At 36.6% G+C, this 18017-nt stretch overlaps 1 protein-coding gene across 1 annotated transcript in view; it reads right to left on the bottom strand.

Moving 5' to 3' along the window:
* Positions 1 to 858: 858 nt before the first annotated feature.
* chrna11 (cholinergic receptor, nicotinic, alpha 11) overlaps positions 859 to 18017 on the bottom strand; it is a 39996-nt gene continuing 22837 nt past the window's right edge. Inside the window, exons 8-10 of the mRNA XM_030146511.1 lie at positions 12987 to 13073; positions 7728 to 7837; positions 859 to 3432 (exon numbers count right to left, since the gene is read on the bottom strand). Coding sequence (XP_030002371.1) covers positions 2698 to 3432; positions 7728 to 7837; positions 12987 to 13073 — 932 coding nt within the window. The 3' untranslated portion in view covers positions 859 to 2697. The remainder of the gene's footprint in view (positions 3433 to 7727; positions 7838 to 12986; positions 13074 to 18017) is intronic.

The following is an 18017-nucleotide window of genomic DNA, read 5'->3' as shown; positions in this document are numbered from 1 at the left end:
TGTTTGTTGGTTTGTTTGATTGTTAGCAACTTTACGGGAAAACTATTACAACCATCTTTACCAAATTTTACCCACAGATAGGCCTAGGCCCTGGGATGAACCCATTAAATTTTGGGCCAAGTAGGCCAAAGTTCAAGGTCATAGCAAGGTCACAAAATCTCAAATTTTCCTATTTCTCATCACTGAGCAATTTTCAAATATTCATAAAAAACTCAAAACAAATCCGATTAGCCTCCAATTTGACACACCCGTAGCTCATAACAATATCTTGTATCTGGCACAAAATCGTCCACATCCACTGTGGAATGTAGACTCTGTGGACATTTCAATTTAACACTGAAAATCCCATTTACGACACATTTTTCATTATAACTCAACAAACATTGATTGGAATTTAATATAGTTTGACATACACATGACTGGTACCAAGCTTCAACTTCTTCTGTTGTATGGAACAACCCTGAAACTGTTGAATTTAAAAAGAAAAAGTCGATCCACACATGCACACCGTTCGGGGTGCTTGGCGGAGGTTTGCGTTCTTTGAACACTTGTTTTAATGTTTTTACTATGAAATCTTATATATGTGAAGATGATATTTTATTTGAATTGAATGTGCAATAATTTGTTCTACCTCCCAGTACTTTTATTATTATTATTCTGATACAGTACTCTATTTTACAAATGTGTATCTCTGTCTGTCTGTGCAATAACTGTTTTTTTATGTTTTAGCTGTGTTTATGTTTCGTTTCTGTTTTTGTTCATGTCTTTAACACTGCGACTCAGGGAAACACACAAGAATTCCAATGCGATGTATCTGTGCAAATGGCAAATAAAGTCTGTTCTATTCTATGATCTGAAAAACATTTGGTGTTGAATTGTATTTGTGTTTTATCACATTTGGCTTGTATAAGTGTCACATTCTATTAGATATTCAGACATTTGGTCTTTCTTTCTTTTTTAGTGTAAAAACACCTGTTATTTTTTTCATAGGAATATTTGAGGGTGACCTTGACAATTCTTCAACTACTGGGTGGTTCTACAGAAATGAATCTGTAAGCTGTTATAATGAACCTAGGCAAGCAGGAAAGCCAGTGAAGGTATCATTTTTTAAGGTAAATTACAACCCACTCAGGATTTAAAGAGCTTGGATTATAGAGTTTAGGTTTATAAATATAAATTTCCTACCGTGGTTACAAACTGTACCTTTAATTGAGCTTAAACTGAAACTGCAAGAAGAGACACAAAAAAAAGGCATTTGCACTGTTGTGGAGTAAAAAGCCAAACTAATTTAAGCCTTAATTAAAGTATTATTAGGAGCTAATAAATAGTTGCCCTGTGCCATACATGATCTCTGGATGCCATCATTTTATCAGCTGGAATCCCATTAAAATCTCATCTCTCTTTATAGATAGATGTGAAATTATTCATGAAGCTGCAAACTCCTGAAGGGAGCTGATATAAATTTGATCTAATTTTGATTCTCTATATAAATCTAAGGAGTTTTAATTGATCTTTCCCCTCTCTGCACCTCTCGTGTTCGTTCCAACAGCTGACCCGCTATCTGAGTGGTGAAACGAGTTGTGAAATATGAAATCCGATGTGATCTGTCGGCCTATTAGGACATGCCAGATACAGTCAGGTATCTCTTTCATTATTACTGGGTTCGGACCTCCACTGCTACTGGCCATTACGCTGTTGATGACCGGTTAATTCAGTTCCCGGGGGCTGTGATAAGTACCACACACTGTGCCCACTCCGAAGGGGCTTTTGATCTCTGCTGATTGTGGCGGATTGGCAATCGTCTCAGAGATAAGGCCTTGGAAATTTAAGTAGTTTGCGAGTACGGTGGAGACTTCATCTTTTAAAAGCTTATTAGTCTTAAAGATTATCCGAGTTCTTTCAATTTAACGGTCATTAGATGGACGTGATTGAATAATAGATGAGATCCTCTTCTGTTCCTCTCTGCTGCGGTTTTCTTGATCTATGGTCCACTTTGTAAACCTCGGGATCCGTTAACGTTACTCCGCCAAACTCTGCTACTGTCACACGGGATGAAGGCTCGTTCATTTACGACAGCTCTTTGTTGCCTGTCCTTGTAAAAGTCTTTCCCCACTCTCCACCCCTCAATGTAAACGATGCAGTCTTCTCTCAACATGTGGGAGTGAAGGGCTGCTTTTCCTCCTCTAGAAAATAAAACAGCAGCATGTCTGTCTTATTTATCTGCTCCTACCTCTCTGCCGTCTCCTTTCCCCTTTTACTCTCTCAATCTCTCTCTTGCTTTAAGAGCTTTATTATCTGAGGTTTGCACTGGACCGGTATCTTCTCTTTCTGACCCCCTACTCACTAATCTCAGCTTTAATCTTTGGGGAAGGTCTTTGAATTAACCACAAATTCACCTTGACAATAATCTGATAAAGCACCTTGCTGAGTCTAATCTCATTTCACGTCGCCCTCGATCCCCTCTCTCATCTGTTTTCTACTAATATTTCACTTACAAAACACGATGTATTGCAAAGAAAACCATTTGTTTTTTTTTTTCCCAGTTCCTTGCAATCTCAAATCAGAGGGCTTACAGTCCACAGGAAATTGTGTTTCCTTGGATCCGGGCCCACTTCATCCTTCATCCCATGTGTAATTCCCCTCATGCTTTCCTTCACGCTTCTTCTCCTCTTTTTTTTTTTTTTTTCCTCGTAGCTTTCAAACGAAGTCCTTGGAAATAGCCTCCACAAAGTTAGGAGCAGACATTAGGATAGAAATGGTGCATATGATGTTAAAGACGCTAAACGCCACCAAACACAAACGGTCAATCACAGCTCCTGCAAATTTCCACTGGTCGGCCATGCTTTCTGACTCGTCCTGCTCCCGGAAACGGTCTGCCATGTAACGCACCTCTTCCAGGATAGCCTGCAGCTGGGGGTCTCCTCCAGATGAGCACCCTCCAATCCCTCCGGGTCCACTTCCGAAGCCCCCTCCGCTGGAGACAGTGCTCGGGCAGCCTACAGTGTCTATATTGGGGGTCGGAGGTGGAGGGGAGCTGCAGAACTGAGACGGCAGGTGTGGGGGTGGGCTTCCTGCCACTCGCGGAGGTCCCGTTGTGATATTATTACTCCTCTGGACGGACTCTGAGAGCAAAGAAGGCTCGTCCAGGCTCTGGAAGCCCATATATAGAAGGTTCCCGTTGTTGTTGGCGCTGGTTTGTGCGTGGAGGTGCGGGTGTCCGGCGTGAAGGGGCCCGGTTTGTAGAGGAGCCAGGTTCTGTGGGTGCAGGGGGTGGAGGGTGGGGTCTGGAGGGTTGGGGATGCTGCCGCTCTGGGAGCCAGAGGAGCAGCGCCTCAGATGGGGGGCGCACGGGGGCCGCTCGGGGTCGTCGTTTTCTCCGGGACGCTTCATCCGCAGAAACCACGCCACCCACTGCAGCAAGACGAGCTGCACCTGAAAGAAACGGAAACACATCGACTCAGTACGACACGAAAGGTACAAGTCAGAATAATTTTGTTTTCAAACACATTTCTCTTTTTATTCCTATTTATTCACACTAGTAATCCCTTTTGACCAGGTGCAAGATTATATACCGAGTCACAGTTATACTTTATTTATCAGGAATAAATCACATTGTCACAGAGGTAAAAATATTTTATTCCAACTTTATGGACAACAGTGTACAAAAGATTTAATAAAGCTTATTACACCTTTGAGTGACAGCATTCCCTTTTTTCTGTTGCTATGGTCACAGCTCTAACTATAGACTCAGGAGGACATTTTAAATCAATAAAATCACATTTAAATCAACATTTTTGCCACATTATTGATTTTTTTAGTCAGTAGCAGTCCAATAAAGCAGGATAATGTACAGCGAACTGTTCATCATTATGAAATAAACCCCTTCAGGCTGATTGAAATCATCTTTGTCAGAATTAATTTTGCAAAAATGACTGGCCTACATTATCCCTTATTTAATAATTTAAGCTATTTATTTTTATCAGTACTGTTTTTTCTTCACTCAACATTATTCAGATACATTTTAGATCAGATCTGTAAAAGTGCTACAATGACATACGCAAAATTAATAAAATATGTCAAACTGTAGCTAAAGCATAAAAAGTATAATTAGTCAGTGTCCAGTAAAACGGTCCCTGTCAGGGTTTTATTACTGTATATGATGTTTTTGATTCATTTTACAGCTGCATTAATGTGTATGTTTTACTGCTGTAGATGTTTAAGGTTGAGCTCGTTTGAACTACCTTATCTGTTAATAGTTTACAGTGATTAATCATATTATATAGGATCTGTGAAGAGAGAAACATGTATTTTCCAGAGAATTCATAAGGGTTTTAAAGAGAATATTTAACTTAACACAGAGGATAATTTTCTCATCCATATAAGAAGAACCCTTAAACCCTGTTTTATTCAGATGCTCAATACATATGTGGTTTAACTGGATAGGATGATAAACTGCAATCTCAAAGTAACCAAAGTTGTCAGACAAAGTGCATTGAAATAAACAGAAAAAGATTTGCCTCTAAGACATGATGGAGTAGATGTATTGAACTGCATAAAATGGAAATGCTCAAGTACCTCACATGCAAAAGTTTCGTATAAGTTTTAAAGTTAGATTTCACCACTAGAGAGAAATAAAAAGATAAAAAAGATCAATGATGGAAGGCAGAGCAGGAGAACCAGGTAGAACATAAAAGCATAAAAGGAATCAAAGTTAATAGAAGAAATATTTAAAGAACCAAAAAGCACCCACATATCTTGACCTTCACAAAACAGCGGCTGGGCAGAGCTAATAGCCTCATTTGTTTCCGATTGACATCATTGCTGTTTCCAGCCTTGAGCTGTGGTTCAAAAATGCTCCCGCTCTTGTATAAGTAGAAACTATGAGCTCGTCACCAGGGACGCCCAGATAAAACGCCGGAGGCTAACAAGGCTTTTCAACTGGAGTCGGAGCAGAGGGCAAACACACAAAGACAGCTGTCGATTGAAATAGTGGAATTTTTAAGACTAACTATCAGATTGCTGTTTCCTGATTGTTAATGGGCTTGTATTAATGTTCCAGAAAACTACAGCATTTAGCTAAAGAGAAGATTAGACCCTGATTGATTTCCACCCCCGTATCCTCTCTGCTCTTCTGCTGCTCTCTTCTCCTCCAAAACATGAACACAAAACTCCCTTGGAAACAAACGATATGACTCCTAAAAGGGCAAAGTGGCCCGGCAGCATCCAGATGGGTGTCTGGCATCTAATGAGAAGCTAATGTCCAGATGACTGCTCTATTAGTCTCCTCTTGGTGTGTTTACTGGCCAGATACCAGCCAGTGTTTCTGTTGTTTTTTTGTCCAGGTTGCAATTATGAACTGTGCTGGTTCGATGCCCTGCTCTGAACCTCATCAATTAGCTTGTTAATTGGCGATCGGACTGTCTGGAAAGGCCATTCATCAACAGAACGTCCTTGCAATGTGTCAATATATGAAGCATCTGCACTCTCTCATGCAAACAAACTAGTTGTGCATATATTGATAAATGTGACCAGTCAATTTTGCTCTGCAGTCAAATCATAAATCAACCATAAGTGCATCCTCAAGCATCATACATACATCATTGTTCTTCCTGTATGATACGGTAGTGGAAAAAAGTCACCCTTAAAACACCCTTAAAATATTACACAATCTCAAATACTATCATGAAATATTTGCGGAAAAATCTTTTTTATGTTTCAAAAGGTGTGGCTGTATCAGACAGACACAAACAAATGCAAATTTTTTTTTTTGGTTATTGTCAAGACAAAAATAACAAAGCTACATTTTTGACAGTTTCAACATGTCACGCCCTGGATGTTTCACTATCTTAAAACTACAAACATCCAGTTTTGACCTTGATGGAACAGTGCACATGCAGAAGGAAGCATGTGGGTTTGGAGAAATGAACTATACTTAGCAAAGTTCAATGACGTAGCTTATTGAGCCTAGTTGCCCCTGATACTGGGGACAACCACTGTTCCAACTGTGTTGCCATGGTAATGCTATGTGATACTTTTAGCCATATACACATTCTATACATCCATGTAACCAGAGGAACATCAGCTAATGGCTCAACGAAACCAACTGTTGGACAAAAGAACACAATCCAATCAACAAGCACCTAAATGAGCAAATGTCCAAGACCAGCGTATGTCACAACTAATTTCATAAAACAAAAGCCCAATTTGACAGACTTTGGACTGCTAAGCACACTAAGTAGATTCAACAGTACAAGTATTTATCTACATGAAACTTACTGGACTAGCTAACATAAATGTCACATTATGGTTACAAATTGTGTCTTACCTTTGCTATTTTCTGATCATAACTTGGTTTTATATAATGCGATAATCCATTGTTTTGTGTTACAATAAATGGAAACAAATGGCCCAGGGCTGAACACAGGGTTTCTGCAGTTATCAGCAAATCTAATTTAATGCTTTTTAATGCCTTTTTTAATGCCACTTTAAATAAATTTAATGCCCATGTCCTACTGCAGATACAGTTTTATATAGTTTTATATATACATGACAGTTTACCATCGACAGGCTTTAACCAGGTTCTGAATAGTTCTTCCTTCAATCACTTCTGCTGAAACTTGCATTTCATTTTTCCAACATTTGCTAATATTTCCTCCACTCTTTCGCCACAGCATGAGCATGCTCACAGCACGTTACATTCCAAGCATCCATTGTTGTGACTTCATGCAGCGGCCATAAACAATAGCAATTAAAGGGTTCCACCTGTCAATCATCACACTATACTTCTGATCAAAATTATTAAATGTTTATATAATCAAAAAAATTGTGAATAACAATGTTTTTTTTTCCATCAAGTGTATTGAATTTTGTAATGCCTCTGGACATTGAATTTAATGTTTTTTAATGCTATTTAAGGACTTAATTGTCGCAAAATCTATTTAATGACTTTTAATGCTTTTTAATAACCCGCAGAAACCCTGTATTATTTATCTACCTAAAACTTACTGGACAAGCTAAAATAAAGGTCACATTATGGTTACAAATTTTGTCTCACCTTTGCTATTTTCTGATCATAACTTGGTTTTATATAATGCGATAATCCATTGTTTTGTGTTACATTGAAATGAAAAGAAATGACCCGGGGCTTAACAGGATTTAATAAGAGTGATTCTAAGTGCATCACAAATGCATGGGTCGTCCAAACATTTTTCCCACCACTGTATTTATTGATAAGACTGTATTATAAACATAACAAAACAATTGCTTAATTTTTTATCCTATGGCTTTTTTCAGACATTTTCCTACTTTTTACACGTTTGATATCTCACTTTGAAGACAAACTTTTGTAAAAAAGACCTAATGCATATTTTAAGAAAAGGGAATGAGTTAAGTCGAATCCGCCCACACATGCAGAGAGCTTTGAAATGCACCCCTGTTGAAATCTGCGACGAGGCATTTGATGAGTACGCTCAGGCAGACTGACGCTGCCGGATGAGTCACAGCCAAGGAAGTCAGAGAATGAAAAGAGGAAAGGAAGCTGACAGGTAGCAGTGACAGATGGATGAAGTGAAAATTACACAGTAGAAAAGTGATACTAATGCTGAAATAACAGAATATTGAAAGCACTTTGTGATCTATGAGGAGGAGAACAGCTAGTAGTGAGATTTAACAACCTGGTGCGTGATGTACAGTATGTAAATGGTGATGGATTTGAGGTGCAGCCTCACCCATTTGGGCATGTTCCCTCCGTTTGGATCGTGGTGATGATACTGCAGAACAACCACTGTGGCGATGACCGACATCCCAACGATGATCATTATACTGGCAAAGTACTGACCTGGGAAGAGCAGCAGCACAGTGGAGTACAGTGTTAGATCTTATTTTATGTACATTTTTTACACTCCGAGTCTGGAGTTTATCTGTTCTGCATTTCAATGTGAAAAACTAAACAAAATCCACACTGCCGCACACTTTCATGTTTATCCTCGGAGCATCTATGCGTTGTGTAAAAATGCTACGAGGTCATTAAAGGGAGCTTATTTGATCATTTTGCAAAGACATGTTCACAAGTGTTGTTAATTATCTTCGCAATAACACGGGACCTGCTAACAAGTACAAATGTCTACAGCTGAAAAACTGCACCAGTGGAGTTATTTTCTTTCTTAAAATGCTCAAAGCAGCATTCTAATGATTATGACTGTGCACTTATCCCTCAGGTTTTTAGTGATTTGTATCTTGAGGATAAAATGTCCCTGCATCTGTCTCTGGCTGCACTCTACAGTCACTAAAGATCATTTTCAGCAGTGAGCCCACAATCAATTTAGCCAATTAAATTTTAAGGCTGAGCAGATGGCTAAAATAAATTATGTTGTTTTGATTTTCAGCATATTGTAGCCAAGTAGTACAGAGTACATTTAGTAGAATCTGTCTTCACTGTAGAAACTGACATCTGTGTTAAATAAAATAACTGAAATCCAAGAAATATGTGCTTATTTCATTACATTTATTACTGATTCTGACAATTTTAATGCTTGAAATTAGCAACAGCCAGTAATATTTGCTCAGTGCTGACAATTGCAAGACTGGTTTTCATTATATCATGAAATCACACTGGGCTTAAATTGTTATCCAGTATCTTATCCTGTCTATCTCGTCAAGGACATACAGCGAAATGGAATTCATTGTTTTGTAGACAATAAAGCAATCATGTGCCCTTGTACTGTAGATACAATACACAATAGAGCAAAGATAGCACTTAACAAGTGATGCTACATGCAACAAAAGCAGACTTAACCCTTTCATGCATGAATTACGAGAACCTTAGTCAAGATTTTTTTCTTGAGTGTTTTTATTCCTCCTTAGGCATAAAAAAACCAACGTGATCGAGTTTTTTTTTCTATAGAGTTACAAAAATATCCATGCATTTAATTTTTTAAGTAAAGAAACGTGTTTAAAACCCAATATCATAAAGTGATATGAAAACAATGAAATAAAAACATTTTTAATGCTGCTAATCTGATGGTTTCTCACATTTTAACATATTCTAGTGCTAGTAATTACTCACTTCATGGAGATAATATGCAAAAAAAAAAACTTTTTGTCTAACAAATAACAACTGATTTACACTAAAACATGTTAGTGCAGATCAGGTTTATCAAGAACAGCAAAGTTACAGTAATGGTATGAATTTCAGGGTATGAGATGGTGCGTAAGTGTCCACTGTGTTAGTTGATATGAAACTAAAACAACAAAACCCACTAATATACAAGAGAACAGCTGTAGAATAACTGTCCACTGGAGTGACTTATGCATGAAAGGGTTAAACTCCCAGTATGTATAATTTCTGCAATAAAACACCTAAGAACAATCAGGCATCGTGTTGGAAGGTGTTCAAATGCAGCCACATCCATATGTTTTGTGAATGGTGGATCAGTTTATGTGAAATAATCAGAGATGTTCTGACTGATCATCTCTGATTTGTTTCATACTTTCAGAAAATAACGTTATTATACCTTGACAAACCACAACACAGAAAATGTCAACCTTATATATTCATTAGTTTTTGAGATGTTGAGGCTTTGAAAATGAGTGGTACAGAATAAAAGACGGAGAATTCTATAAATAACTATTCATGATTGATGCATGACATTTTCAGGAGGTGTTCAAACGTATAAGATAATGCAATCTAAGATCTGTGTTTGCATATTTTCAGCTTTCTGAAAACAGTAAAAGAGCAATAAACAAAATAATGTTGGCCTGGTGTCTCTCCCCACTGGAATATCAGATCAGTACCATTTTACTGTTTAATTTTAATGTTGTATTACTATTATGGTGGCAAAGTATTTCTCTTAAATAGCAGGGTTTTTTTCTAAATATGATAAGATTAAAAGTGGAAAAATTTGTTTTGTTTGGTTTTTTGTTTGTTTGTTTTTTTGCTACTGTTATAATTGTCCATAAAACTCAATGAAGATTTACGTTACAAAAAAAAAGATAAAAAATGGAAAAAATGAAAATGGAATGCAATCATTTCATACCTATATTTCAAATACATATTGCTCATGAATGACAAAGTCGATTGTAAAATCAATTTTGTCACTGGAAAGATCATGTCAGTATTAAAATATGCTCAAAATATGTACCTTCAAACTACTCCTTAAAATTCCATGCATCTATCTTGAACTCAGTATCTTTTTCTGTATAACCTCTTGCATATTTTCAAAGTCTTAGAATCAAAAACCTAATGAAGATGCAGGCTGAAATTTGATATGATGTTTACTGGGACTAAAGGTATTTGAAGTATAAGTATGAAGTGAATTAGAGATGATCAGTCAGGAACATTTTCTGAAATCCAGTGATTTCAGGTGGATTTACCCTCATAATAACATAAGATGTAAATCTGTACTGAGCATAAATAAACACCTTTTACTTCTGTTTTGAATGAGAGCTGAAATTGCATCAGCTTTAATGTTAAGTCTTAAATCTTTTCTTTGGATCCAGACAAGTGTCAGAGTTAAAACCATCTGAACCAAGTCGTGACTGAAATCAGAATGTGTGGAGATTACAAAGAAGACCAAACATTATGTGATATGACCAAATCAGTCAATTTTCCTACCTTAACATTAACATAAGAATGATTTTTAAGGTGATTATCCTTCTAAATGGGGATGCATGTTTTTTCCAGTGTGTAAGCCAGAGATTTCTTTTGAGCTCTGACATTACAAAAAAATTTAATCAGACAACCCGCAGACGTTTCAATGGCCTGCAGCTGTGGGATGGAGTGGTCTTGAAATAAAATACAGAGTCTTCGCTGTCAAAGACATGACCGAGTGAAAATGTAGTTGAGATGTAGATGAGACCTTCAAGAAATGGTGGTAAGATTGGTCCTAAAACAATGACTGATATCAAATATTAAAACACTAATCCAGACTAATGTGCATGTTTTAACCCTTTATAGGACACTCATTGAAATACTCCGAATTTCAAAATTTCAACCTTGGACAGTGACATCTACCTCCTCTTGCCTTAAATCATCTGAGCAGACACTTGCTAAAAAGTAAACACATTCAATAAACAACTGTTATAAGGTCATAAACCAAACTGATCTCATGAAATCACATTGTATGTCACGCCAGTTCTTAAGGCATTTGACGTGTTATACGTATGCATTTTCATCCTTTCACATGTTATTCAACACCATTTGATCACATGTCAATGTACGCCAAGATCTCCGGTTTACATATCCGTAAACACGAACCCTAACCCTAATCTAACCCTAACCCTAACCCTGAACCTAACACTAACCCTAACCCCCTAACCCTAACTCTAAACCTAACCCTAAACCTGACACTAACCTTAACCCTAACCCTAATCCTAACACTAACCCTAACCCCCTAACCCTAACTCTAAACCTAACCCTAAACCTGACACTAACACTAACCCTAACCCTAATCCTAACCCTAACCCCAACCCCTTAGCCCTAACCCTAACCCCCTAAACCTGACCCTAACACTAACCCTAAACCTAATCCTTACCCTAAACCTAAACCTAACCCTAAACCTAACCCCAACCCTAAACCTAAACCTAACCCTAACCCTAAACCTGACACTAACCTTAACCCTAACCCTAATCCTAACACTAACCCTAACCCCAACCCCCTAGCCCTAACCCTAACCCCCTAAACCTGACCCTAATACTAACCCTAACCCTTATGCTAAACCTAACCCTAATTCTAAACCTAACCCCAACCCTAACCCTAAACCTAACCCTAACTCCTAGCTGCTAATCGTGTGGTATTTGGTGCGGCGTGAACATACACACGGAAAGCTTATAATGTGTACAGATAACATGCCAATTAAAAGTGACGTGTTATCTGTACACAATTCATAATATCACGTTGCATAAACTGACAAAATTATTCATATTCACTATTTACAGCTTCAAAGTCTCTATAAAATCTCTCTGAATCACGGTATGGTGTCATAAAAACCAACATGATTTCACTGAGGAACGGGATTGGCCCCATATTTATTTAATGTTTGCGGAAATTACCAAAAATAGTCACTTGCCCAATAAATGGTTAAGTTTGGGTGCATTAGCATTATACTGCTACTAAAACTCTGTGCAAGAAAAATTATAGTGAAACAAAACAAAAAAAATAAATCTATTCATCTGCTACTGGAGGAAAGCATTAGATCTTTGCTAAATTAGCCTGGTTCTAAATCTGAAATCAGAATTTCTTCAACATGCCAGGAATTTGTCTAATCCAATGTTGCACCAAAACCTATATTATCTGAGGATAATATATGTCAGTTGATTAAATTTATTCCGTGTGTAGCAGTACGTGTCAGTCATCAGCTTGGCTCAAAATGGTTCTAAAATGATTCCAACACTGTCTCTGGTTGTTGTGTCAGTTTCCCGGTGTAGGAAACAATCATAATCATTACCATAATCAACAATATTATATTTGGTTTGAAGCCTCTTTGGTACTTGAATGAAAAAACTAGATGGAAAAATTAAGCCGTGAGTGGAGGAAATTACATTCTGCAGTCCATCTATAAGTATTATGCAGTTGATCATAATTTGGGGTGACATGGTTGCCCGGAAAATGTTGCACCACTTGCATCAATGAATCCCACACTGTCAATTATAGAGCAAAGCTTTTGGGGGCTGTGGGGGGGGGGGTACAGGAATACCAATGAGTTCACCAGTCTGGGGTCCAGTTTCCACTTAATGTTTGCTTCCCGTATTCAAAGCCATCTGAATTTTGATCACAAAGCTAAAATGCTCAAGTTATATGCAGCTAATGGCTATATATTGACTTGTGCATAACTCAAAATCTATCTATCTATCCTAGTCTTAGTTTTCTATTGACACTCAATAAATGCAGCTACAGAAAATTAGAGGTTTAACTAGACCTCATGGGCCCAATTAAATGCCTTAGTCCATTTAAGACCACGTAAATAAAACTGCCGATAACATTTACATACCTATAAGCGGGACGGAGTCAGATGTGGCGGGCATGATCTCTGCGACCAGCAACATGAAAACCGTAAGAGACAGCAGGACGGTGATACCTGGGGAGAAGACAAGAGGCGTAATTGAGTTATGGTTCTTTACTGCGAGGAAGTGCATTAGTGTGTTTGGTATTTTGATAAATGGGGATGAGTTCAGGCTCAATTTCTGTATAAATATCCAGCTAATGCTCGTACGGTGAATTATGCTTTGACACACTCTATCTCCACAGCAAAAAGCACTTCTGTTGCCATTTTTTAAAGATGTCCAAATTCCTCTTGTATGAACACACACACCTCCTCTCCATCTTCATTTATCTACCTCTACGCTATCTGTCTCACTTTCCCAGGAGGGAGGATTTAGGGAGTGCTTTGCTGGCATAAATGTCCCCATTCAAATGCATTCAATTAAGCTCCTAGGTGCAGAGATAAAATATGAATGCCCTTTAACCATATTAGGAAATTAAAAATGCTTCCATTATACTATTTTTTCCCTCTAAAAATGAACGGACACTTGTTTTGTTTTTGTTTTTTTCTTTAAAGCCCGCATGTTTAACCCCCAAAGCCTTGCCACTTGGTCCCCTTGTCTCCTCCATCATCGAGAGTGACAGAGTATTTTCCTGGAAGGCAGTGTGTAAGCTCTCCTCTCCTAATCAATTCACTAGCCTTAATTACATCAATAGGTTAATTGGCCGTGTGTGTAAGGCTTGGCATTTTTTCTAAGGAGAAATGCTGCGTAATGCATCCTGCATTGAGATTAAGAATATGCTTTGACATCATTGTGGCAGCTCCCCGTCCTTTGTTCTTGTGTTTTTCTATTCCCTTCCTCCCACTCAGTTATGAAAAAAGTAGTTTTTAGGTCTTTCTGCAGAAGTATATACACCATTTTTCTACCAAAAAAATGATATGTTATATAACTCAATGGCAGAATATAAATGAATGAATTAATGTTTTGTTTTAATTCGCTAAGAATAAGAATTCACATTTGCTCCAAATTCTCTTCATCGTGGCTTAAAATGTGATGAAGACAGATGCTCTAAAGTCATGTGATGTGGTAATTCAACCACTAGAAACCACATAATGAGACAAAACTAGAGAAAACAAGATGACAACTAGACTAGAGAAAATTAGACAAAAATGACAAGATGAAAATGAGAGGAAAAGAGCAGAAAAATTACTGAAAAGAAGGCAAAAAAGACAAAAATGAGAGAAAATGAAAGAAAGTGAGATAAAAAAACAATACAAAACAGATGCAAATGAGAAAAAATTAAGACAAAAATCAGAGAACAGATGAAAATAAAAGGAAAAGAGAAGAAACTGAGAGAAATCAAGACCAAAAACGAGAAAAAAGAGAAAATGCAAGAGTGAGATGAAACTAGAGAAAATGAGATGCAAAAATAAGACCAAACAAGAGGAACATGAGACAAAAATCAGACAGATTAAGAGATGAAAATAACACAAACCAGCACAAAAAGAGAGACAGAGAGAACAATTAGAGAAAGAAGCTGAAGAGGGAGGAAAATGACAGAAAACGTGACAAAAAAGGGACAAAAGCGAGATGAAAATGAGACAAAATGAAAGAAATCAAGACAAAAACAAGGGATAAGCAAGATTAAAGTGACAGAAAACAAGACCAAAAACAGACAAAAATAGAGAGAAAATAGAACAAAGTGAAACAAAATCAAGAGAAAAGAAGCTGTAACCAAAAAATGGGAGAAAACAAGATGTAAATGAGAGAGAAAGAGATAAAAATGACTGAAAACAGGACCAAAAAAAAGAGACGACAACAGGATGAAAATGAGAGGAAAAGAAAAACATGACACAAACTGCATCTTTTTCAGGTCTAATGTGACTGTAAAGTCTGTAGAATGTAAACACTGACCCTTTCCCAAAAATACCTGAGCGTTTATTTGATTATATTGTGTCTGTAAATGGAGGATGTTACATAAGGGGAACACAAATGCCATATGAGCCTCAATAATCCAGATGCTTCCTTGTCCTGATTAAGTGAGTTAGTTTTTGGGTGCAGTTTGATTGAAGCCTGGCCTCCTCCCCTCCTCTGTCTTCTGTCCTATTATAATGTGATTGGTTGTCTCCCACCTTTCCCTCCTCATCCATCCATCCATCCTCCTCCTCCCTTTATTCTGTCCCTTCTCATCCTTTACCGATGCCTCCCTTGCCTCTGTTTCCCTTTTTGTTTCCACCTCACATCCATCCGTCTCTGCTCCCCCTCCTCCTGTTCCTCATCTTTCTATTTCAGCCTGTAATCCCTCTCCTCTCCTGTGCCCCTTTCATTGCTCCTCCATTCTTTTGCTTTTATTCTTGGAAGGTTCTTATTGTGTGGAGGCTCAGTTCCAGGGTTATATTCTCATACCTTTACACCTGGGAGCAGCGAAAGCACTCAGGTTTGAAATCCAGGATCTGGAACAGGGTTATTAAAGTTAAAAACTAAGATTAAACTAGAAATAATATCATCCTTCCTTAATTCTCCTGTTGTAGTCGAGCCAAACCCACCTTTAAGGTTTTTTTTTTTACTCATAATGAGGCTTTACTAAACAATAACCTGAATGAAATAAATATAGAATAAAACACAGAATGAGGTTAAAATTATGTCTCAAATTGTGCCTATTTTTTTCCTAAATTCTATTTGTACTTTGTTAGTTGGTGGTGATACAGGCACAATATTATCAGAATAAACATTTTCATGGGGGTTGACAAAGATAATTATCATTTAAAGCTTGATTTTTGAGTCTGAGTGAAAACAAGTTAATGAAAATGACAGAAAAGGAGATAAAAATGAATCAAATGAGACAAAAATGAGAGAGTAGGCATTGAAAATGAGAGCAAGTTAGGCAAAAATGAAAATAAAATGACATGACAATGATTACATTAACGGAAAATGAGAGAAAACAAAACAAAATTGGAGAAAGTGACGCAAAAAGACAGAGAAATTAAGAGAAAAACAAGATGAAAATGAAAGAAAATTAGATAAACGGCATGGAAATGTGATGCAAATGAGAAAAAGAGACAAAAACAAGAAAACAAGGTTAAAATAGGAGAAAATGAGACAAAAAAAAAGAGAAAAAATTAGGAAATGAGAGAAGATATGAGAAAATGGATGAAAACAATAGAAAAAGAGAGATCATTAGACAAAAACAGTGAAAACAAGGTGAGAGAAAATGATATGAGGATGAGACAAAAATGAAAGAAAATGAGGAAAGAAGAAAAACTTGAAACTTAAAGTGAAAACATTCAATCAAAATAAAGACAAGTTCCTTAGAATAAACATTTTCATGGGAGTTGATGAAGATAATCGTCATTTAAAGCTTGATTTTTGAGTCTGAGTGGAAAAAAATAATGAACTTGAAAGAAAAGGAGATGGAAATGAAACAAATGAGGCAAAAATGAGAGAATATGGGTTGAAAATGAGAGCAAATTAGACAAAAAGGAAAATAAAATGACAAGACAATGATTAAATCACAAGAAAATGAGAGAAAATAAACAGAATCAGACAAAAAAACAGAGAGAATAAGTGAAAAACAAGATGAAAATGAAAGAAAATATTTAAATGAGCAACAAAAAGGAGAGATGATATGAGAAAATGGATGGCAACAATAGAAAATGAGAGAAAATAAAACAAAACTGGAAAAATGACACAAAAAGACAGAAAATAAGAGAAAAAGAATGAAAGAAAACGAGACAAAAGAAAACAAGGTTAAAATAGGAGAAAATGAGACAAAAAAGAGAAAAAAATAGTAAATGGGAGAAGATATGAGAAAATGGATGAAAACAATAGAAAATGAGAGAAGATTAGACAAAAGCAGTGAAAACGAGGTGAGAGAAATGAGAGAAAATGATACAAGGATGAGACAAAAATAAAAGAAAATGAGACGAATGAGAAAACGGCAAAAACTTGAAACTTAAAATGAAAACATTCAATCAAAATAAAGACAATGGGTTCTTCTTCAACAGTCAGAATGAGTAAAATGAGGTAAAACAACAAAACATTGAAGCATTTTGTGATTTCTTCGATAATATAAAATTATATCAGCAACGAATTATGAAGTAGATCAAACACTGAGCTTTCTGACCAAAACAGGAGGTTAAATGATCATTTTTCAGTCTAGTTCTGTCTTTCCTTAGAGACTAAAAACAGACAGTTAAGATAATGCGATGTATATGCATGAATTTTAAAATCATGCCTCATTATTTTTCTTGTTTTACTTCCTGATGTTGGATTCCTCGCAGACTAAAACATTGGAAAGTTCTTGTTTGTAACTCTATTTTAAGTCTGTTTCCATCAAATCATCACATCTACACCAGTCAGAAAAGTACGGGTAGTTACAGGTCTTCAGCTCCACGACTTATTCTTACTATTTATTCCAAAAAACTAAATTCCAAAGAGAATAAAAAAGACCAGAATGAGCGGAGGAGCTCATTAGAAGAAGTCTCATTAGAAGCATTCAAAGAGGTTTTAAACGACTTAGTGGAGAAAACATCTAAGTGTGATTTACTTCTGTGCTGATCATTTTTTAATTTGATACTGTGGGTAAATTATTTATATTACTTCTATTATTATGTAATTTATATGATGCTTTAGTGGATTCCTATCGAAAAATCGGTTAAAAATAAATAAGCAAATAAAAATGGCATAAAAAATAAAACCAGGAATTAAAATACAATGAACAATATAAGAAACATATATAACTCAGCCTAGGTTTTGTTTCTTCAGTGTCCGTGGTGCATAAGAAAAAAAAATGCATAAAATGGGACCTTAAATAAACAATTGTTTTGTAAATGTCACCCATTCTTTCATCCAATGTCTTTCAGCCTCTGTAAACCACAGCCTTCCCCTCATAAAGCCTTGAAGCTGTTTCTAAAACTCATAAAAACTCACTTCATCAAAACAGAAATGAACCGTGACGTTGAATGGAAACAAGTGTTTGGCAATGACTCATGGTTATTATTAAGGGATTCAACAACATATGATGAGTACAGAATCACCTT

The sequence above is a fragment of the Sphaeramia orbicularis genome, chromosome 11 (assembly GCF_902148855.1).
Source record: "Sphaeramia orbicularis chromosome 11, fSphaOr1.1, whole genome shotgun sequence".
NCBI lineage: Eukaryota > Metazoa > Chordata > Actinopteri > Kurtiformes > Apogonidae > Sphaeramia > Sphaeramia orbicularis.
The sequence above is the reverse complement of the archived record's forward strand: the minus strand, read 5'-3'. Positions and strand labels throughout refer to the sequence as shown.